At 27.3% G+C, this 24,573-nt stretch overlaps 2 protein-coding genes across 4 annotated transcripts in view; one reads left to right on the forward strand and one right to left on the reverse strand.

Moving 5' to 3' along the window:
- Positions 1–1,412: 1,412 nt before the first annotated feature.
- The window catches only part of LOC132935631 (transmembrane channel-like protein 7), a 32,357-nt gene continuing 9,196 nt past the window's right edge, over positions 1,413–24,573 (reverse strand). Inside the window, exons 1-6 of one of the 3 annotated variants that reach the window (XM_061002221.1) lie at positions 10,985–11,592; positions 5,977–6,078; positions 5,740–5,915; positions 5,098–5,235; positions 4,916–5,016; positions 1,413–4,496 (exon numbers count right to left, since the gene is read on the reverse strand). In XM_061002221.1, coding sequence (XP_060858204.1) covers positions 2,589–4,496; positions 4,916–5,016; positions 5,098–5,235; positions 5,740–5,908 — 2,316 coding nt within the window. In that variant the 5' untranslated portion in view covers positions 5,909–5,915; positions 5,977–6,078; positions 10,985–11,592 and the 3' untranslated portion in view covers positions 1,413–2,588. Of the gene's footprint in view, positions 4,497–4,915; positions 5,017–5,097; positions 5,236–5,739; positions 5,916–5,976; positions 6,079–10,834; positions 10,955–10,984; positions 11,593–24,573 lie in introns of those variants that run through there. The other 2 variants (XM_061002222.1, XM_061002223.1) reach the window with 2 other exon arrangements.
- Positions 16,772–22,523, forward strand: LOC132936821 (tetratricopeptide repeat protein 19 homolog, mitochondrial-like). Its single transcript, XM_061003599.1, has 3 exons — positions 16,772–17,422; positions 20,145–20,407; positions 21,433–22,523. The coding sequence occupies exons 1-3, from the start codon at positions 17,144–17,146 to the stop codon at positions 21,935–21,937; spliced, it is 1,047 nt and encodes a 348-aa protein (XP_060859582.1). The 5' UTR covers positions 16,772–17,143; the 3' UTR covers positions 21,938–22,523.

Consider the following 24,573-nt stretch of genomic DNA (forward strand, 5'->3'; position numbering starts at 1 on the left):
CATAGATTTATAATATAAAACATAAAACCCGAAATATATAAATAGCATCTTATGTATTGCTCGTCAGACTTATCAATTGTCATTAATTTCAGACGCATTGCAAATACGGAAAGAATAGACGGCTGGTTTATCTTTATTTCTCAATGAATAATATTATATTCTATGGAATTTTGTTTGGGACGGCGGTGGTTATAACTTGCCATCTGTTCTATTATTCGTATTTTAATTAAAGTTTAAAAATATTTATAAAATTCTGGGAATTTGACATATTTGTTGCGACAGTAATATACTAATATAGGCTAATTACATAAAATAATTAGTATATTATATTATATATTATTAACCGAGTACAGAATATTAATTACTAATAAGTAATAAGTACTAAATAGGAATAATTCATAGTCTTTTCAGAATAACGTTGTATATTTTTAGCCCTGGATGTTATTTTACGTACAAGTTTTGCCTCAGATAATGAGAATAAAAATAAAACTTTTTCGAACAGATCTAGCTAATTTTCTCCAAAAAATGTATCATGTAAATTTATCTGGATAAGTTAAATTTTTATCTAAAATAAATACTTAGATAACTTATATTTATTTATCTAAATAAGATAAAAGATAAAAAAATAATTTTCTGGATAATTTATCTAGATAAGTCCTAACACTGGCCCCGGATTACATAATTTGTAGATCCGTTACTGGTCATCCCCAGTGGTGTATTGGTAAATAAATTTATGGGTACACGGACCTAAAAGTAGTTGAATAGGTTATACCTTGAAAATATACCTAAAATGTTGATACGGCATTGTGTGGCTATACCAACTACTTTTATTCATATAAGAAATAAGAATCACACTTTTTTTCAATAAATTGTTTATCAGGTGATTTTTTTGAAAACATTATTGTATCTAAAAAAAAATTGACATTGGTCTCAGATCATGGGAATGTTGGCATTCGCCATAAGCTATCATAACCTTAACTCCAACACTGAAGTAGATATATCAGTGTCAAAAGTAAATTTATAAAACGTCGGGATGTAAAAATGTTTTTAATGTTATGTTAACTTGCTACGTAACATGTAAGTATGTAACCATAAATTGTATTTTGTATGAACATTTCTGCAGAAGTATAAAATGTTATACAACCATGGCATCAATATACCAAACTTATGAAGGATCCTAAATTACCCCCTCCCAACCAAAAAAATAAAAAAGGAAAATGGTGTAGCCATTGTTATCACTTGTATTGAATACAAGTACCTAAGTCGTTTATCATAGAATTAAGTTTTGTATTGTAGGTATATTAAACCTTATTATACTTATACCTATAAATTATAATATAAAAGGTATAAAATATAAATATTAAAATATTAAATAAAACATAATATAAATATAAAATAGTTCAATAAAAAAATATCATAAAACAACATAATTTATTTATTAATTAGCTAAAGAGCTATATTTATTATATATTTATGAATATTGAATAATCATTTATCATACATAACTATATTTTCATATTATATGAATTGATCTGAAAATAATTTTCCAAAAATATGGGTAAGTACTGCATTAAAATCTTAAACGATTATCATCAATTTGTAACGTGTTATTCTGATCACACAAATATAATTTGGTTTATATAGTTTATCTATAGGTATTTATATGTGTGTGCTTGTGTGTTTATAATTTTTTTTCTTCAAATTATTACATACATTTGTTATTTATAAAAATTATAGTAAAAAAAAATATGTATGACAAAAATATTAATAATAAACACAAAACAAAATTTATAAGGAAGACAGTCCAAAAAATATCACCCAAAATTGTATAATATGTAAATTTAGATTAAGACAAAAATACACATTGTAATATTGTACAATATATAATACCTTAATACATTAATATAATTAAAAATACAATTATTAAATATTATAATTTATGCTATAATATAAATATACATTTTATTTACATAATTTTTTGAGTTTAGATTGTGTAACTCTCACAGAGATCACTTTAATGGTTTATTTTGTTTGAACTGAAAAGTTTATACTATTAATGAGATTTATAGTTTTTACACATTTATAATATTTAATACAACTATGTATTTAAATATTTGTTAATTATGTTGATATATCTCTTATATATGATACTATTAACATAATATTGTTTACAAGAGAATATTAAGTACGTATATAATATAATATTTGTAATTACAATACATAATAAAATTAGGTATTTTTCAAATTAAATTATTTATATAATAATATTGAAAATTCATGATTTAACGGGAGTAATAAAATAATATACCTACAAACTAAATATCAAACCTAAGCAATAACGTACTGAGCTTGAAACAAATATAATATTATACTTCACTATTAGGTAAAAACAAGGTAGGTACCTAAGTACTAATATCGGGTATAGGTATACACATTTTAGGTAACTGTTAAATAAACCGTTTCTAAACTTAAGCAGTTCAAATATACAAAAAAAAAATGTCATTAACCAATTACAGTAATAACATACGAGCACCCTAAAAAATCACCAGTTTTCCCGAAACAATTATCGATCATATTTTGTGCAATATTCAAGAAAGCAATACGTCGATTTCACCGTTATTTTCGGTGGCTTTGCGACGTCTGTCTTGTTGTTTAATAAACGCACTCAACCTGTTCAACAGAAACTGTTTGTCGTGTCCTTCAAGTACAAGTTGCTTGCGAAGAACCACTATCATTTTTTTATTGGATCCCATAACGGTGTGATAGTAGTAGACGATGCACGAAAGTATGAAAATCAACGGGACCACAAAGTTTACACTAAACAGTATTTCGTAACACGTGATCGTCCACGGAGGTATGGTGCGTATGAAATCCATCAAAACCCTCCAAATAGACGGTAGTCCTTTGAACGGACCACAAGACCTGGATGGCGTTATTTTTGATACAACCGCTAACCACGTGGTTACGCAAAGCACGTAAGACATGAGTAACATAGACATGATCATTGTATGTGCTCTCGACGGGCTGTACACCTTTTGAGCTAGGCTATAGTTTACGATACAAGAAAACCGTTTTATGTAAAACATTATCACCATCGATACTAGGCCTAGGGCTGGCAGTAGGGCCACATAGAAACTACCCAACCACACGATTATCTGAATGTATATAACGTCCAATACGTGTTTGGCCAAATTAAGTTCTTGATTGGACATCACTTGGAAGAGATTATTTTTAAAATGCCTAACCAGTATGCTCCGGGGACAACTAATCAAAATGGTGATGCCGATTTTGCATGCGACGTCGACAATAAGAAGCTTATACATAATTTTGCCCACGTAGGTCTCCCAGCAAAGCGGGGAATTGCATAATGCACTTGCACACTGAGATTTTTCCCGCACGCAGTTAATCAGCTTATAAATTGAACCCAACAGTACGACCAAAAGCGATAATCTCACGCATATTATTCTCAATATGCATAATCGGGTTTCTTGATACATGGAACGGTTTTCAAACTTTAAAAAAACATCAAAAATAATTGGTAACACTATGTTGTAAAATGTTATCGCTACCGGCGTCGCAAATTCCAACAAAAACGCCCACATGAATGTTTGTTCTCGCTGCAACAACTTTATTGAGTAATAAAAAATCAGATAAACCGAGAAACAAGCAGATCCGATCAACGCGAAGACTAAAAATGAAATGAGCAATCTAATTATTATAATGTTAACTTGCTTACTGCGATTCCTGTTTTCGAATTTCGGTCTATCGGCGATCAAAAACGAACGCAGCTCATTGAATATCGCCTTTTGCTTTAATATGGCCGGTATTTTATTGTTAATACAAAAGTCCCACCCAATGAAAATGCTATTAGAATACAAATAATATTGTACTTGAGTTTCTACCATTCTTTGTTTAAATCCCTTAATCGATTTCCTAACAATGATCAAAAAAAACAAAAGAAAATAACTTATGGTGGAAACGATATATGCTAACGGTATATGATAAGTGAATAATTTACCGACACTGAATTGTTGATTAGGATAGTAACTATAATACATGGGCGTCGTTTCAACCCAACCTGTACCTTGAATAATATCCATAACGTAATGTATGGTTACTCGGGGCCTGGCTATCCTAGTAGTATTCTCATAAATAGCACTACAACATTCAATCGAGGCACTCTCATTACTCGAACCACATTCATTCCAGAGATCTGGTGCGATTCCTTCTTTTAATTCTACCCAATAAACTGCAGGAAGTATCAATACAATAAAAACCACAACCATTGTGAAAGCATTTAAAAAAATTAACAATTTTATAAAAAGAAAGAATTCCACTACCCCCGCACCACAGTGGCCTTCGATTTTTTTCAAACTCGAACTCCATAAATGGAATTTATTATAAAACTCTAACCACTTGGTTTTCAAACAATTACAAATTTTTCGCTTTTGCCATTTGAGCTGCTGGAAACCTTGAAGTCTAAAAGCATCTGCACTCTGTAAACAAAGTATCAATATTTATCAATAAACAACAGTTTATAGTAAAAGCTACATTTAGATAATAATTAAGTATCTGTGTTAACTACAAACTGAACAATTAAAATAGAACTCAGCATATTTAGTTTAACTTATTGTAATTCAAAATAAACAGTTAATGAAGCTTTTTGTCTATCAGTCTATGTTTTGGGAGAATGGTATTTGAACAATAAAATGTTTATTTAGGTACATATTAAGTACATTTAGGTAAATAATATAATTACGTTAGTTATAATTAATATTTCTACAATATGTTGACAGTATAGGCGGTACTCGTAATAAATTATTGGTATAAATTTATTAGATAGTTATGTACCCAAAGTTAAATTAATTTATTTCCAATTAATACTGTCTTAACACATGTCAAACATAAAACTTACTTTTAGTTTTGCTTTTAATTCTTTCTTGTGAGCCATACTAATTGGCATAGTTTTAATTTTCATAATTTCTTCCCATACAAGCTCTTCATTAGATAAATTCTCTGAAAACATTCAAAATTATAAATTCTTTATTGTTATTTATAGTTATTTATAAATTTATAAAGTATGTAGTGTTATATTACCTGACAAATCGGGCATTAATGATATTTGAATTTCGTTATTACAACCCATAGTGTTTTGACATAGCGTTCCATATTCCACCGGTTTTAATGTAGCTGTCGCTTGATAGCATACAGTTCCATTATTGATTTTTTTCCTAGCTGAAAATCGCAAACACAAGTTAATAGTTGAATATCTCAGAATTATTTACATGTAAAATACTAAAATAGTTGTGTGGATACTCGAAATACTTTGAAACTATAATACATTTACAAAAAAATAGTTAAATAAAATATGTAAATCCATGTAAACACTTCAAAATGAATACACATATTTTATAATATTGTGATAGATACGATTGAAATGCATAGTTTCTATTAGGTATTCAAAGTCAAATAAGTGCATGGTTTTGAATTTTTTATTAACTACCTATATTTATTATAAAAAAAAAACTGAAAACTTAGTTGTAAATATTCCGCATAAATAATAATACTTTATGACACAATGGAATATAATTTATTTATTTTAACATCTATATCAAAATATAATTGATTTACTATGTAATAATTATGTTAGTTTTTATACTATATTATATTAGCCATTATAGGTTCTATATTTCTATACACAATTAAAATGAATTACTTAGTTATAATATGACTCTATACCTGTTCTTGTCTTATTACTAGGTAATAAAGTAGAAAGTTTGTTTGGATTTTTTTGGAATGCCTCTAAATCTGCTTCCATGCCTGGATAGCTTTCTTGGTAAAATTCCGAGCCGGCTTCTTCCCAAACATCTATACATTGTGATCTCTTCTTTCTTTCGCTTTCAGACATTCTACAGCTATATAGAAATAGCTAATTATATAAATTGATATTTAGGTACCAATATTTCAATACTTTACATTTATCGATTCCGATCTTCTTAAATATATACGTAGATAATTCAATGAATTATTCTCGTCATTTTTAGTAATTCAAACTTCGTTCTATATTGGCCATGATTTCTGTAAAATCATAATAATTATCGTACTAGTTAATAATTATTCATTTAAATATTATCAATATATATCATAATAATTTGTTATGACTTATGATAAACTTAATATACAAATAACAAACCAATAACTATAAGAACATATACGTAAAATAATAATAACTATGCAGACTACACGATGCATACCACGGCGTCAGGTACCAACTAATAAACATGAATTAAATTAGGTATAGAGTAATATAATTTAATTTAAATAGATAGACACATATTAAGTGTCAAATATGTTTATTATACTTCATTTTAACATTAGTAACTAAAGTAACACAGTAATAATATCGCAAAAAAAGTCAAAATATTTTGAAAATTAAATATCATGTCTAGAAATGTCTATATAAAATCTCTTTAGTTATTCATTTTTAATTTTAAAAAAATCCAAATCTATTTTGTCAAAATTTGGTATTGACTTTGGCGTCACGGTTTTCCACGGTTTTCAATATTTTTGTTTTTGTTTTTATCCGATTATTTTAAAAACAACTGTCAACTAGACATTATTACTTTTGATCTCCAAAGTACTAACTAGATCCAATTTGCTATCAGAAACCACCATCAAAGTTGAAGATTTTTCCTGCCACAAAATATTTTTTTGAAAAAAAAAGATACACATATCATTGTAAGACCAATGCGTTATTCTATCCACTAAGAATCTAAAATAGTTCAAAAACTGATGAGCAATGAAAATAGTCGGGGAAATTATACTTAAAAACGTAAACGATATATTTTGGTAGCCAATTTAATTTTATATCTTAATTAAACCATTAACATGAACCAAATACTAATAATCATTTTTTAACTAAGACATAAAAAATACAATAAAATTACATTTAACTCTCAATATTTAGCAGACAGAATGTTAAACGAAACAATAACATATATTATACTGTGTCGTATTTCAGTACTAATGTAGTATGTACGGATACTATACGGTAAATAAATAAATTAATATATATATTATACCGTATAGGTATCGTATGGGTAATTTAGGTTGGAAAAATTTGACGATGAAATAAAAAAAGAGGGAACAGCGTGTAATTCAGTAAGTCACTGTAGTTTCTGTGTTGCTTAAATTTGAATTCAATGATAAATCATTGCATACGAAAAACGAATATAGGCGAAGACGGTAAATCAATGATTACTAAGTATATTTCACGATACGTATTTTGATCTTGCTATTAAAGTAATTTATTTTACTATTATATCGAATTACGGTAGGTATACCAAGTTGATACATTTTTTTATACAGGTTCCTTAAAAGTTCTTGATTGAAATTTAAAAAAAAATTAAAACTACTAAAAATTACAAATTATTTTGAGTTTGAAATTCATAAAAAAATTTGTTATTATATCTAAGATTTGAAAATGTAATGCAAGATTTCTCATAAGGAATTTTGCTACCTTAAACTAAAAAAAATTTACCGGAAAGTCAAATTATTTTTTATGAGACTTTGAAATCTACATTTTTTGGAAATTGGTTATTCATTGCAAATTAACGAATTATCATCGAACGATTTTCTAATAATTTATTTTAATTGAAAAACGACTAACTACAGATACTTGAAATTATCACGAAATGTTTATTTTAACATTTTTTAGATTCTGAGCGGAGCGATGAATGTATTGATTTTACAATTATGTGTTTTTTTTTGTCTGTCATCATGGTTTGGGGCAATAAAACGGCTTCGATTTTTTTCAACAGTATCTTGGTTGATGGGAAAGTAAATCCAGTTGGTGCATTCGGGAGGTCAATTTTAAAATTACACTATAGTTTTTAAAAGCGCTGAAAAAAACCTACATAAAATGAAGAAAAATGGGAAATTTTTATTCAAAATCGATTTTTGACAAAATTTTTGGTGTAACTTTAAAACAAATGAGTAATTTAAGTACTTATAATATACATGATATATGAATATTTTGATTTGTTTTGAACTATTTAGGAACATTTTCAGTTTCCAATTTTATTAGTCTTTTTTCTATGAATATCAATAAAACTTTATTTGTTGGGTGAAAAGGCTTGAAAATTTAATACAAGGCTCCTACTTTATTTTTACTATGATATTTGAAAATCATTGAAAATCCTTAGTCATAGTTTTTTTTATAGGCATTTAAAATTCAAATCTTGACAAAATACGGAAAAATCACAAAAATTAGCATATTATTTTGAGTTGAGAATTCATAAAAATTTTCCTTTTTAAATCTAAGATTTGAAAATATAATACAAGATTACTCATAAGTTTATCTATTTTTATCAAATAAAAAAATGACTTCAAGCAATTATGAAATTAAATTTTTATGAATGTTTGAAGTTCATATTTTTACAATTTTGGATTATTACTAGCTCGATTTCTTATGTAGCGATTTTATTATTTTGTTGTTATTCAAAAACGAATAACTGTAAATACATGAAAATTTTACTGAATATTTATATTTTCATTTTCTATACACCATACAATTTTGAAAATATTTTGACTCTTTTTTAGCTGTTTATGAACATTGTCAGTTTTCAATTTTTTTAGTTTTTTTTCTATAAATATCAATAAATTTGTATTTGTTTGGTAAAATAGCGTAAAAATTTAATGTAAGGCTCCTGATATATTGTTACAATAGAAGTTGAAAAATATTAAAATTTAATAGGCACACATTTTCGTATATGCATTTAAAGTTCAAATTTTAACAACATTTATCACATTTAAAATGTAATAATTATTTTGTAGTTAAAAATTTATAAAATTTTCAACTTTTATAGCTAAGCATTGAAAATTTAAAACAAGATTCCACGTAAATAGGTTATATATAAATTACTTTATTCACCTTAATATCATCAAATATACTTAGTAATATCATAGGCTGACTGACCGTTTTCGCTCATAATCGTTTTTCTTATACAATGATATTATATCATTAAATTCAAATTCAACACCATCCATTACAGTGACCCACTTGTAACCTACTGTATAGCAGAGCAACGTCCACTTACCCACTTTTTATTTTTATAAATGATAAAATGTAAGGGGATTCCATACCGTGATTTTCTGTTTTTGTCTAACACAGGCGCGACATAGGATTTTAGACGGATCCTTTGCCAAACATATCAATTGATCTAATGAAGCGATAAGAATTCTGAAAACAGATTTGAATTCGTCGTCAAGTCTACTTGAAATAAATTTCCCCACAATTTTGATTTTTTGATTATAACTTCTCCTAAAATTGAAATACAAAAATGTTAAAATACTGTTTTTTAACATGACGTTTTCTGAAATTTGGGGGATAATATCAAAAATGTGGGAAAGTCGATTTCAAGTATACTTGACGACGAATTCAAATCTGTTTTCAGAATTCTTATCGCTTCATTAGATCAATTGGTATGTTTGACAAAAACACGTCTGAAATACAATGTTGCGCGTGTGTTAGACAAAGTCAGAAAATCATAGAGTGGAATCCCCTTAAGAGTATTTCGACTTATTTTGAGCTATTAATCTGTAGACATTTTAGTTTTTTCCTATGAATGTCAATAAAAATTATTCGTTGCGTTAAAAAGCATGAAAATTGAATACAAGGTTCTTCATAAGTTGTTATAAAAGCAGTAACAAAATATTTAAGGCACAAAGGCACGATTTTTTTATCATACCTTCATCAAAATCTCGAAACTTTGCAAATTTTATCGTAGTTGAAAATGTATTAAACGTTCAGTTTTTATAGCTAATGATTTAAAACAAGGTTTCTCATGAGTATTTTATACTAAAACCTAAAAAATATATATTCATACTTTTTTTTAGATATTTTTAATTCAAATTTGGACGAAATAACATATTATAAAGAAGAATAACAATTTTAGTTTTTTAGTAGTGATTTAAAAATATTATTCGTGGGTACTTGAAACTTTTAAAGGATATTATTGCGTATTTTAGTATTGTACACACACACAATGATATCTTCAAATGCAATTTTTTTGGCCAAATTTAATTCAACCTACTGTATTAGGTACCTACTGAATAGCAATAATATCATTAAATATACTTAGTAATATAGGTATTATGTTAGATTTGCTCGAATAAAAACATTGAACTCTTCAATCCTATTTTCAGAAAAAAAAATATTACAAGAATCATTTTATTTTTTATCTAAGTACAAGAATATTGTATTTTATGATACTTTTTATATTGATTATTGTTATCAATGATGCCAACATCTAAACATAAGATAAATATTATATCAATAATTATATTATTTATATGTAATTAGTTAGTAACTACTATTATATTATAATTATACGCTCTGCTATCTACCTATATACCTAGTTAAAACCTAAATGACAATTTACGTGCCTACTATAATAGTACTATCATTATTTATGTAATTTATGTAAATAGCATAAATTCCAAATTATAGTCTCTACCTACTCCCTACAACCCTACCAATATGTTTATTGTTAGTTAATAAAAGGTTTTATCGACAGCCGACAGGTGAATTTACAATGTATTATGATTTATGAGCTGTGTCGCACGTCATATGTGCAACAAATATTTCTACCTATTACCTATATAGGTGCATTGAAAGTTTCTATTTTAGCGCCTGACACAATATAATATTATGCATAAAGACCATTCTGAAAAAAAAAAAACAATAATAAACGGGACGATCGCAGGTATCTCAGTAATTTTATAAACACATTTCAACATAATATTTTATTACAATTTACATGGTAGCCCTTACCTAACTATTAAGGGTTTGCAGTTATCGTACCAGGTACCTAAATCTCTACGAGCTGTGTCTGTTGGGTTACGTTTACGCATAGGTTGGATAACAATATCATTATCATATTTTATCACATTATTATAATATTATTACTGCCGTGTACGTTACTTGATTCCGAGCGAACGGAGACGGCTGTCGGGACGCTGCCGGCTGGGCGTCGGACGGCGCGGGCGGCGGCAGTGGCGGCGCGACGACTGCAGCAGCGGTTGTCCGTCGGACGGCAGGGTGGCGAGCACGGCCGCGAACCACCGCCGAGGCGGCAACAACACCGGCGGCGGCCGAAGTGCCGTGTCGCCGCCATGGCGTTGTCGCGCCGACCGCGATATTAGGACGAAAATATCACAAATTCAAACAGAGACGAGCGAAGTTTATTATTGTTGTCTTAAAAAAAAAAAAAAAAACACGAAACGGTGTTCGAGGGGGCGGCGAAACGCGTACTCCCGCCGCGTAATTTTAATAATAATAACAACAACAACGACAGCTATAATGCGAACGACCTGTATAACGATGGCTATAGTAATATTATTACGACGTTTGTTTCGCGTGGACCGCTCGCGACGGCGACGATGTCCGCGTTACCTACCTATTTCGGGACGACCGCGTATTTCAAGACGACGATGATATAGCTCACCCGCGGTGGGTCGGACGGGTGGGCGGTGGCTCTCGACGACGACGAACGTGGCGCGACTTTAGTGTGCGTGCGCTTGTGTGAGTATGCGCGTCCGAGATGGGTTTCGCGGGTCGGCCGCTGCCGCCGACGATCGATCGATAACCACCCTCTCCGCCGTACAACCCTGTTTTCCCGTACATTCACGCGCGTAGGTAATCATTTCCCTACCGTCGTCGTCCCTTTGGCCACGTCATCGTCCACCCACCCCTCGCCTACCAGACACCGTGTGCAGTCTAGAAACTTTGGAAACGTTTATAATGTGGTCGCGACGTAGCGGTTTGATCACTATATTATTATAAATAGTGGTTACACATTGTGCTTATTAATTGATGTGTATTCCACACTTGCCACTTGTACCTACTGAATACCCGGAATATATTCAAGAATACACTGAATACTGACAAATGTATAATATTCAATTTGTGCAATATTGCACCATAACACTATAGAAAATTTTATATAATATAATAAAATGTTATTATTTATTATATAATATGCGGTCGCTACAAAAGCGTTTGTAATAAAATGTGTACTTGAAAGTTGAAGTTGTAAATGTTACGTCCAACTGTAAAACTAATTGCTATCATTATATAAATCGTAAAATAGTTGAGTAAATGAGTTAGATAATAATTTGCAAGACTCATACCATTTGTGACTTTTCCAGTAAGGAACATAAATATAACAAGTGGGTTAACTTGGCCTTCTGCAGGATTTATCTATACTTTTACCATATTGTATTATTGCAAACCGGCTGAATCCAATGATAAAATTAAATATCCGCCAATACGGCTATGCATCTGATATACACAAACACCAGTAGAGTATCTGAAGCTCAAGCCTCGAGACACGGTCGTTAATTTAACTACAACTTTTTATTGATACATGGGGGGGGGCTCCCTTTCATAGTTCCACGCCCCACATTAAGCGACTTTTTGAATTTATATCTCTTTACTTTTATTTAATGCTTATTTGAAAATTGTATATCACAGCTCCAGCTATAAATACATAACAAAATCCAACGCACCACGCCCAAGCAGGGGGCGATCTACTCATTACCCCCTCAAATTACTGCCACTAACTAACACTAAGGTATAGAATAATTTCCTCGTCGAGTAAATAAGTAAAATTATAATAAAGGAAGAGAATATTTAACTGTTATATAGGTACTTATATATAATGCTTATGCAATTACTTTACCCAGCTCCCAACGCAGCTTTGACGTACTTAGCAGGCTACAACTGCGGCTTATAATGAATTCAGATTATATGTTTGCCAATATTTACATATTTTGTATTGATTGTTTTTTACATGTGAGAGTACGCAGCAGGACTTATATTTATATATAACTTGTGAGGCGCATTACAGTATTACGCACTCTATTGTACCTAGTTACCAATTTTGATATTAATATATAATATAAAATTGTAAACCATTATAATATGACAACAATAGGTACCTACAACATGTTTTATAGAAATCTGAAGCATATAACAAATATATTTTTTGGATAAATACGATTGTGGGGGGGTTAAAACACAATAACATTACACTAGGCCACTGAAACCGAGATAGTCGCTCTTCTCTATATATGTATAGTAGATTTCGAGTGTACAACGTCATTGGATAGGTCACTGACCACTGTACCAAATGAATGTGTTCAATTTGAATTCAATAGTAAATCAATAAATATTACATAGGTCCGAAAAACGATTCTGAGTGGAGACAGTGGCACATCCCTATTTTACTATTAATTTACTATTCTAGGTTCTATTAGTAATTTGGTTGGGAGTTGAATACCCCCTCCTCGTGTGTACGCAACTGTACTTACCTAATATCTACCATAGAGTGGTATGAATAGGTGATTCGTGATATAAAAAGTTTAAATTTAATGAATTTGAAAAATTCATTGTGTACATTAGTATATGTAATTGAAAAATGTTTCAAATCCTTACGATTAATATTTTTTAGTTACATTTTACCATGGCTAAATATATAGGTATGATCGCAACTTTGTGATACGCAGGTGTCATGGCCGCCAATTGGCAGTGAATTTTATCACTACGATTTATTTGCTAACAAACCATACAAATTATTAATTGCTTGGCTAAATAAATCCAAAAATCACTGCCAGCTGAGATTCCTTTCCATGCTAAAACATGTAATAATTATTGTACGTGCGCAGATTATTTACGAAAATGCGTCTCAATGCGATCATACCTATATATTTAGCCATGCAATTTACAATGCAATAAGACAAAAGTACCTAATAGCTAACATTGAAATACTATTATTTTTCGTTTGATATACAATTTTGTACCAACTTAAGTGATAGAAAACTTGCTTGTATTCATTGTATTGTACTAAATATCCAAGGTTTTTTGGTCACAAACAAAAATTTTACCATACAAAAATAAAAATGTCTAAGTAGCTATCTATAGTAATCTCTATCGTTTTCATTTTGGATTTACAAAAAAAAAAGTATACTTATCTATTGATTTTGTCGAAAACTAATGTTACCCTGTAAGTATTCTTGTTTTTCCATAATTTTTTTTTTAGTTTTTCCTGATTATTTTTAAAATTACTATAATTTTACAAAAACAATAATATTAAAAAAAAAATCATTCTTTCCGTTTAGAATCAAAAATGTTTAAATGAAAATGTACTTCATTAACTTAATAAATAAAATATTATGAATATATTCATAGTTTTTCTAATAATAATACAATTATTTTTTTACGTATTAAGACTATTTAAGGGGGCTCAAAACTGTTTGTTCTAAGGACTATTATATTCACATTGACAGATGTCAACTTTCGTTTTTAAGGTGAATTTTCAAAATAGGCAATTTGAATAAAACTTTAAAATATTAAATGGTTTATTACTACATGGTATTAATACATTAATAAACTAATTTTAAGTAACTTATTAAAGGTCCTATAGATGGCTACAGTTTACATTCCTAATTCAGTATTTCAGTACTCTTATGGGCCTTATGCCTTAATACTTTGCACTTTTGAATATTCATAAAATTATGTAAAAAACGGTTTCTCGTGGTAAAAAGCCCTGAAGGCTAAAATAGTCATAGATATGTAACCATAATTTAACCATACATTTAAGAAGTTCTAGTCTTGAAAACATAAAAAAAATGATACGTTTATTCACAGTTTGTAGGTGTGTACCTATATGTGACATAAAAAAATGAAACTTTATTGCATAACCAAAGTTTTCTTTCCACGGTGATTATATGTTTTTTACTATATGGCCTGGGTGGTTTTCTTGCCACGTAAAACGATTTTTAAAAATAAGTTATGAACGTGAAGAAATTATGAAAAGACTTTATGCAGGTTGAATTAGACGATTTAAAAATCTTTATTTTCAGAAGTAAATTGACAATGTAATAGACGTATACTTATATCTTATAATACCTATATCACAAATTGTTGAATATTATGAAATGTATTTTTCTGACGTTATTTAAAATTTTCAAAAGTGCCGGGAAAAGCAAAATAAAAATTAAAGAAAACTGGAATTTTAACCCAAAATGGTTTTTGACAAAATTAATATTTTGGTTTTTGGTGTAACTCTAAAACAAATGATAATATAAAACCTACATGCAATTTAAACTGGATGTTGAAATTTTTTTTTCTTTATATGTACGATAAAATTTTTAAAATATTTTGAATTGTTTTGAACTGTTTATGGACATATTCAGTTTTCAATATTTTTAGTTTTTTTTCTATAAATTTCATATAAATTTTATTCGTCAGGTCAAAAAGATTGAAAATTTAATACAAAGCTCCTAATATATTGTTACATGACAGTTGAAAAATATTAAAAATAAATAGTCTTTTTTTATAAGCATTTAAAGATTAAATTTTGTGAAAATGCGTAAAAATCACAAAAATTTGCAAATTATTTTGAGTTAAAAATTAATAAAAATTTTTCTATTTAAAATCTAAGATTTTAAAATGTAATACAAGATTTCTTATTTAAGTTTTTCTACCTTTATCAAAACAAAAAAATTCTATAGCAAGGTCAAATTAATTTTTTATGCTCTTTTGGATATTTACTCGAATTCTCAAGTATAGGTAGCGATCTTCTTATTTTGTTGTAATTCAAAAACGAATAACCGTAGACCCTTGAAATTTATATCACATGGTTATTTTATCAATTCCTATACTTGATACAATTTTCAAAATATTTTGACTGTTTTCGATCTTTTTTCGGACATTTTTAATTTTTTAGTTTTTTTCTTCTATAAAATAATATTTCATTAAAATGTATTTGTTGGGTCAATTCATACAAGGTTCCTTCCTGATATATTGTTACAAGTATAGTTGACAAATATAAAAAATACATAGAAATATTTTTTTTTTATAAGCATTTAAAGTTCAATTTTTGACAACACATCAAAATTAATTGAAAAATGATTTTGTAGTTGAAAATGTATAAAATGTTCAACTTTTATATCTAAGGATTAAATACTCAAAACAAGATTGCGCGTAAGTAGTTGATTCTGTAACCAAAAAATCTAAAAATTATATTATTTACATTTTAAATTCTGAGCGGAGTGATGAATGTATTGATTTTACAATGATGTGTGTTTTATTTAAACATTTTTGGTTTAATTATGTGTCCGTCATCATGATTTGGGAAAGTAAAACTGCTTCGATTTTCTTCAAGAGTATCTTATTCGATGGGAAAGTGAATCTAATTGGTACATTCAGGAGGAAAATTTTTAACTTCTCAATAGTTTTCAAAAGCGCTGGGAAAGACTACATAAAAATTAAGGAAAAACGGGAATTTTTACGCAATGATTTTCGACAAAAACGATTTAGGTTTTTGGTGTAACTCTAAAACCAATGAACGTATAAGCATATAAGCATATTATACATATTAGCATTTATAGTTCAAATTTTGAAATAATTATTTTGTAGTTAAAAATGCATAAAATGTTCAACTTTTATAGCTAAGGATTGAAAATGAATATGTCAAGTATAGCATGTCAATCAATTATTATTATTATTATGCCAATTAAATATTATGGTATAGTCATATTGCCTGATATTAATCTCATATTATGTAGTAATCAATCTAATCATATTATTATTATTATTATCATGCCAAATTATTTAGGTATATAAATTATATGAGGTACATTTTACAATAACAAATAGTAAATACCACCAGCTGATAAAACAGATTGACAATTGATAAGAAACGGAGTAACGCACTAACGCCCGCTCCGATCTAAAATCTCCTACTGAAAGTCGTTGCAAATTGACACTTGCCGTTGTATTAAATTCTGCAGACTACAACTTACTACTGTCGACTTCGGTCTACACAGTACACACACTACTCAACAGTACGGCCGTTGTATATTTTGTACGTGAGCTGAAGTCGATTGTATCGCTTATTACGATTTACGGTGCAATATTTTACGAGACAGTAAGTTTTGTACTTGAGTATGTTTAACAGCAATTAATTATTTAAAAAAAAGTACCTATTGATAATTACGAATCTGTAATTTAATGTCAAGTTTTTAACTTAGAAACCATTAACATTTATATTTAAAAAAAACCCTATTTACATTAGGAATGTCTCTTTTATTTAATACAAGACTAGTTAAATGCATAAAAAGAATTTTTCCTGTTGTCAAACATAATGTATCGATCAATAGTTATAAACAAAAATTAGTGTTTCCTAATTCAAAGCAAAGTGTACAAACTTCTATAAGATACATTCTGTCAAATCGTACGAATGCAGCAAAATCAATTGTCTTTGGATTTTCATTGCTTGGTTTGATTGGACTTGACGAGAGTGATAAAGATAAAGAACTAATCTATACCATTAAAAAAGGCCTGTTGCACTTACAAGTAAGTAAACGTTTAACTTATTTAGAATGTATTATAGTATTTGCCTGTGTATACTGCAGTTGATTAATTATTATTATTATTAGGTGCTTATTTTATAAATTAACTCTTCATTGTGTTATAAGTACGATTATGTTAATTTATATTCCCACATAGACGCTACACAAAGTGTTTTTCATTAGATCACTAATACTACATACAGGGACAGATTAGGTCCTTGGGAAATTCCCGATGGGCCGCCACAATAACTAGTTGACGGGGACGCTACTTGTTGCTACTGTACTCCACAACTAAAGCCTATTACCAAGTGCAAACTAACAATAATTAGGCACCTAGAGACGGTTTTTTATTTATTGGTATCTCATAATTTTTTCTCATAGCAAGAATTGCAATTTACAAAATAACAAACTAGAAAGCAATAGGCCAATAGCTAATATGATTAAAACATATTACTATAATGTCTATAACAGTATAACAGAATTTTTTATAATAATTAATAAGTTATAAGTAATAACAATAACTCTAATCAAAAAATCAAGATCTATGGACAGTAAAATCTAAAATACATTTTATTGTTAAAGGGTAATTTTATGATTAAAGTATTAATTATTTTCTTTTATACTAATATGCATTATTGTATTATTAATAATGTCTATTGCTACTGGTAAGATCACATTTTGGTATGTTAGTAATTAGTAAATAGTAATATTGTGGTATTTTTCAAATAGTGCATATATATTTAAAGTAGGTCAAGTGAAATTATATTTTCTTAATAATAAAAAGCAGCTAATAATACAGTTATTACAAACTGACTTTGTTGTAAAATTGTTTAAGGTAGATGACTAGTATGTCTGCATAGATTTTGCTTCATTAGCTTCGGTAAGATCAAAAGCAAAATTCTCTTCTTCTTCTTCATCATGATAAAATTTAACAGGATGGAGTTGGAAAAATATTTTCAGTTTATTAATGGTTTATCAAAAATAAGCATTAGGATATCTAGAGTAGGTACTTGTATTGGATTTTTCAAAAATATTGCTGGAATTTACATTAGGTATCATTAAAATCTGCATTAATTTTGGTGGTTTTATACTTTTATCTGAACTATGAATATCATCAGAATTTCCAAGCAATTATTTGATTCATTAATATCTTTGATTTCAACATGATTATTAAGTACTCTCATGTGTGATAAGATTTGCACTCTAAATTAAATTAAAAATTGGTTAGTTAATATTTGTAGAAAATATACAAAAAGATTGGAAGTCTAGAACATACATATTTTCAACAAATATTAAATAACATTTATTAACAGCAGTATGACTTGTATAATAAAATATGTAAAAAGTATCATAGTAGATTTTAAAATATTAAATTTATCAGTTCAATTCTATCACAAATATTCCACTATTAAAACCACGACTATGACTATAATAGCATCGGCCCAATTCAATAATGAGGTAGCGGCCCACCAAGTTTTACTTGATCGCACGCTAATCCAATACGGCTCTGCTGTGTATGCAAATATCACTAATATATTATGACATAATCTTTTTGTAGAAAAAATGAATACGCCATAAAATGCCAATAAATATTTACCGCCTCCTTAAAGTATAAAATACATAAATACCACTTTTAAGCATTGTACACTTGCTTCCAAGCCCCCAACAAATACATAACTGCTGGTTGGCAGTTTAAAAGTTATTTTCTCGGGCTGGTCTGAAATTCTAATGTCCCTGATTACATGTACCTAATGCTTAGGTGTGCGCAGACATTTGTAACAGGGTGGGCTAAGTCAATAAAGATTAAGAAACCTGAACTCCGATGGAAGAAATAATTAAAATGTTACATACTTTAATTTGCCTACTCATAATCACCCACTATTTAAGCATGAATCATTCATATAATAAAAAACAGATACATATTTTTTTAAAAATTAAATAAGAAATATTTTAATTGTCAACACAGTTTTAAATTTTAAATAAATACAATTTCGCAATCCGTAATGGTAATATGTTATCAATTTTATTTTTAAAGACATTTAATTTATTATTAATTATTAATGAGTATCAAATATCAATGTTATTTTTCACCTACCTATTTAATGTTTTATGATTTAAAAAATCAAAAATCGGGATGTTTAGATCATTTATATGTATACTATGTATACAAAGTTCGGTAAGTCTCACAGGATAGGCCACGGCCCACCCTCTCCCCTGTGCGCACGCTTATGACCTAATGTGTCTTACATACAAATTAATAAAAAGTAATAATATGTATAAAGAAGTAATATGAGCATTTAATAAAATAGATAGTACAACTATGATCGATTCTTACATCTTATTCTATGCTTATTAAATTAAATATAAATGCTCTAATGTGGGTACATTTTATCTACATTTGCTTACATTTTACTTAATATAATATACACACTACACAGTGGTCAATGACAGATTAACTATAGCACTGGAATTAACTACCATTAACTTTTACTGATGTTATTTATTTTACAAGCACCCATAACAATAATACAACGGCCCTCCCCCCTCCAACCAAACACACATACTCTCATAGTCATATACACACCTACCTACCTGGCCATGCACATGATTGTAAATGTATCATATACATATTAAATCATATTTTAAAAATGAATAAAACAATTCAATTTGTTCATGATAAATAAGTAATAAATAATAATGTTCTAATATTGTTTTGTTTGTTTTAGAATGATGATTACAATGCTTTTGAACAAACATTACATGAGGCTCTCAAAATGGCCTATGATTTAAAGAATTTTGATGGCGTTACATATGTATACGATGTGTTAGCAAATGGAGCATTTATGAATAAGGAATATGAAAAGGCAAAAAATCTATTTACCACAGTCATTAGTCGGTTATTTGATCAAGGAGGCCTTGAAGACGATCTTAACGTTCTACACATAAGTCTTAAACTTTCTAAAATTTACGAAGCTCAAAAAGATTATAAGTAATTATTTTATTACCTATATAATATACATTTTACTTTCTTGATTTTTAATTTTTGTTAAATATTATGCTAAATGAAAGTATGTATATCAATTTATTTCTAATATATTTAATTACATTTAATACTTATAGTATTATGTGAATTACAATTATAAACTAATAATGTAATTCAAAATTATTTCATCATTTATAAATTATAATTAATGAGTATAAATAGTGAGGTGTTTAAAAAATTGATTCATTTAATGGGCCAATTATGTTTAAATTAATGTATAAATAAAACATGTTTAAGGGACTAAAAACTATCAAGTTAAAATATTCAACAATCGATTCAGTAAATGTTCAGTCCTTTTTTATACCAAAAGCATAACCTATTTATATAATTAATTGCCACAGAACAACCAAATGTTATAGCATAATACAAATAAAAGTAATATTTATCTTTAATGTAGACTATTTTTGTATTTTTTGATTATTAAATGTAATAACAATATAAAATTTTAAAAATTAACAAATGTTTATAAATATTTTAAATTTATTTATGTATATTAAAAATCTATATAATTACAATTTTCAATCTTTTATAATTATGTATTGAGTGATGTTGGTTAGCATTTGTTGTGTTTTTGATCTTAGTTTGAATCACTCAAATTGGTATATTATAATACATTATACGACATTTTCTTAAGTTATAACATAATTATAATTTATAAAATATTATTTATATGGTGAGGTCCGTACACTCAACTGCGTAAATGCTCTGAGTGTTTGTATCGGCTGGTGTTGTTAGCTTGCGGGTGGTCATCCATCTTAAGCTACAAATCCTTGCTACATATAAAAACGTGTTTCAACCAACCATTCCACAAATCCTCCCCCCTAAAAACAAAAAACACAGCTAATGGCCGGGCTTAAGCTCAATAAAAAAAAAAAATTAAAATATTATTTATAGACTTATAGCAGATTAAGAATTCATTTATTATTAATTTTTCAATGTTTAATAATTTTGTGTACTTAAATTTGTTTCAGAAATTCTGAAATTGGTTACATATACTGTGTACAACGTTTGGAAAAGAAGTTTAAAATTGATCCTGAAAACGAAGACGTTTTAGGTTTATATGCTATAACATTAGACGCATATGCTCGCTATTTAATGAACCAAGGACAAACTAAGAACGCAAGAGCGTATTTTAGAAAGGCCTATAATGCGAGTGTTAAGTTGAATGGAGAAGTATTTGAAATGAATGTAATTTTATTGAATGATCTGGGAACCCTATGCTATATTCAAGGAAAGTTAGATAAAGCATTACACTACTTTAAAAAGGCAGAACAAATTGGGCAACATCTTCCTGACATGGAAAATTTTTCAACAGTATATATAAACCTTGGTAACATTTACTTAAAACAAGGAATGTTAAAAGAAGCAGAACAAAATTGTGTGGAAGGAATGAAAAATGCTAAAAGACATCGTTATGACGAAGGCAAAAAAGAAGCAGAAATTTGTTTAGCTGAAATAAAAAGTGCTATGAAGTGACTAATATTAAGTGAATTTATTTTTGTTTTGTAGGCCAAATGTTAATTAGTATTTTATTTCTTCAAATCTTTAATGATCTTTTATTACTATAATTTTCTATTGTAGATATATGTATGTATGAAATTATTGTGTACAAGAAATAAATTGGATGGTCGTATGTTATATCAAATTTTAAAAATTTAAAAACAAAATTCATTATTATAGGTCTTTTCAATGATAATATAACTAGAACTTTTTAATGTAAGTTTACATTTTATAACAATTATTACTTAAACTCATTAGATTATTTTTTATAATTATATAATTGTATTGTTTGTACTGGCTGATTATTGAATTTCTGAACACAGTTTCTTTTTACTTATCTTAAGTTTAAGTATCTTGTCAGTTATTTTGAGTAACAATTAATTTTTAATTAAAGTCTATACACGCAATATCGTGTTATACGAGTAAGACAATTATAAGTTCAGAAATGTCATGTTTATTTTTGAAACTTTCATATATATATTGTTTACTTATATGGATTAGACACTGTACTGAAATCTAAATAGTTTTTAAAATACAATGGCATAATTAATATCATTGAAATTATTTAAAATAATTATCAATATTTATTTTTTTTTATATACAAATGTATATGTATATAAAAAAAAACTTATATAAATAATTTAAATAAAATAATCTAATCTAATAATAACAATTAAATTCATCTTTGGCTATGTATAAATAATTAAGTAGTTTAGAGAATTCTATTCACTCAAATTAAAGTACTGAAAACATTTTATTTAAAATATTTATGATTTATAATTAAATTATATTGTATAGCTTGAAATAATATTCAAAACTATTTATTTTTATATTTATATCCAAATAAAAATTGATCATATATTTCATAGAATAAATAATTAAATTAGAAATGTTATTTTTATTATACAAACTATTACTATTATCATTTTATTTTTAAATAATATTAACCTGTTTATTATTTTTTATTTGTTTCGCTTATTATAAGTACTAGTATGTTAGTAATTAGTATACTATTATTATAACAGTATAATATGGTAGCATAAAATTGTACATTTTGTTTTAAAATTACAATATATATTCGCAATTTTTAATTTATGATGTGGCACATATATATTTATATTATATTTTCCATTATTTAAAACATTAAACTATTTTATGTTATATAATTAAGTGGCTGAAGTTGTATAATAGAAAGTTACCACTAATTTAAATATTGTTTTTTAATTTTAATTCATATAGTTGTTTTTAATATTTATTTAAATTATCCTTAATATTAATAATAACAATTTTGATATTTATGAAATTGTATGTTTTTTCTCTAGTCTATTATTTAATATTAATTACATACACATTTGATTAATGTCATATTATAAACTATATAATATAGGTAATTCTAATAAAGAATTTAATAGTCAACCTCTTTATTTTTTTTGAAAATGTATGACTTAATATTAAATAAACTATTATGAATATGTCTTGTTCCTATTTATTAAAAATATTTAACTCGTGATAATAGTATTCATTATGATGAATAACGAATATACATTTTTATGAATTATAACTAAATTTTATTTCAGTATAACAAATTATGATTATAATACATAACTTTATAAGATTATTTTTTTTTAAATTTTGAAACAATATAGAAAACTATCTTTTTTGATTCACTTATTATAAACATTCGTTTATTGTATAAGTCTAATGTAATGTATACAATATTTTATATTAACATACCTAAACGCTCTATGATTACAATTTTGTTATAATATAATACTAATTGTCTTTACACAAAAAGGATATACCTATTTGGGGGTTTTTTTCCGGATAAAACTGTTGAAAATTAAGTCAAATAAATTTAAATTTTTAAAAATGATTTTTATTTGTTATCGAGGTTTACTATGTTTTAGTTGAAGAAATTTGCATTGTTTGTTTTTCAATTAAAAAATGTACCGATAAACATAATATTTATATATTTTTATTTTAACTGTTCTATTATAAGTTATAACTAGAACTCTAAAACTTCTATAACTCTATAACTCTGATTTATATGCACTGAAGAGTAACAAAATATGCAAAAAAAAAAAATACTTCAAATTGTTTATGGGGTAAAAATTTTAAATTGCTCAATTATTTAATTATTATTTTTACCAGCTTATAAGATATATACAGTGAAACCTAGATAACTTGAACATCTAAAAGTCAAATTTTCAATTACTCAAATTTTTTTTCACCCCAACAGGTTCGAGTTATTGAGGTTTCACTGTATGTATTATATATTTTAAAACAAATTAAATAACTTATAATATAGTAATAGGTATCTACAAAAAAAAGATATTGTAAACAATTTTAATAATTAAAAAATTATAATTTAATATAATTAAAATGAATTATCATTTTTTTTAAATATTTGCTTCAATATGCCATACATTTTACATTTTGTTAAAATATGCATAAATATGCACTGATAATCAAAAAATGAGTTTTCCATTAGCTTCAAACTATTAAGATTTATAATTATTACCAGCAAAAATCCCAAGAGAATAAGAAATTCAGATATGTTTTCAAAATTAAAATTGTGCTTCTGCTACTGGGAGAATTTTTCTTTGGCTTTT

Source organism: Metopolophium dirhodum, chromosome 1, assembly GCF_019925205.1.
Source record: "Metopolophium dirhodum isolate CAU chromosome 1, ASM1992520v1, whole genome shotgun sequence".
Classification (NCBI taxonomy): domain Eukaryota; kingdom Metazoa; phylum Arthropoda; class Insecta; order Hemiptera; family Aphididae; genus Metopolophium; species Metopolophium dirhodum.

What these genes read in the sequence shown, in the direction of transcription:
- LOC132936821 (XM_061003599.1), top strand. Translation starts at nt 17,144, where the DNA reads ATGTCTCTTTTATTTAATACAAGACTAGTTAAATGCATAAAAAGAATT. An exon ending in AAGGCCTGTTGCACTTACAA is followed by an intron (nt 17,423 to 20,144) that starts GTAAGTAAACGT and finishes TGTTTGTTTTAG; the next exon opens with AATGATGATTACAATGCTTT. An exon ending in GAAGCTCAAAAAGATTATAA is followed by an intron (nt 20,408 to 21,432) that starts GTAATTATTTTA and finishes AATTTGTTTCAG; the next exon opens with AAATTCTGAAATTGGTTACA.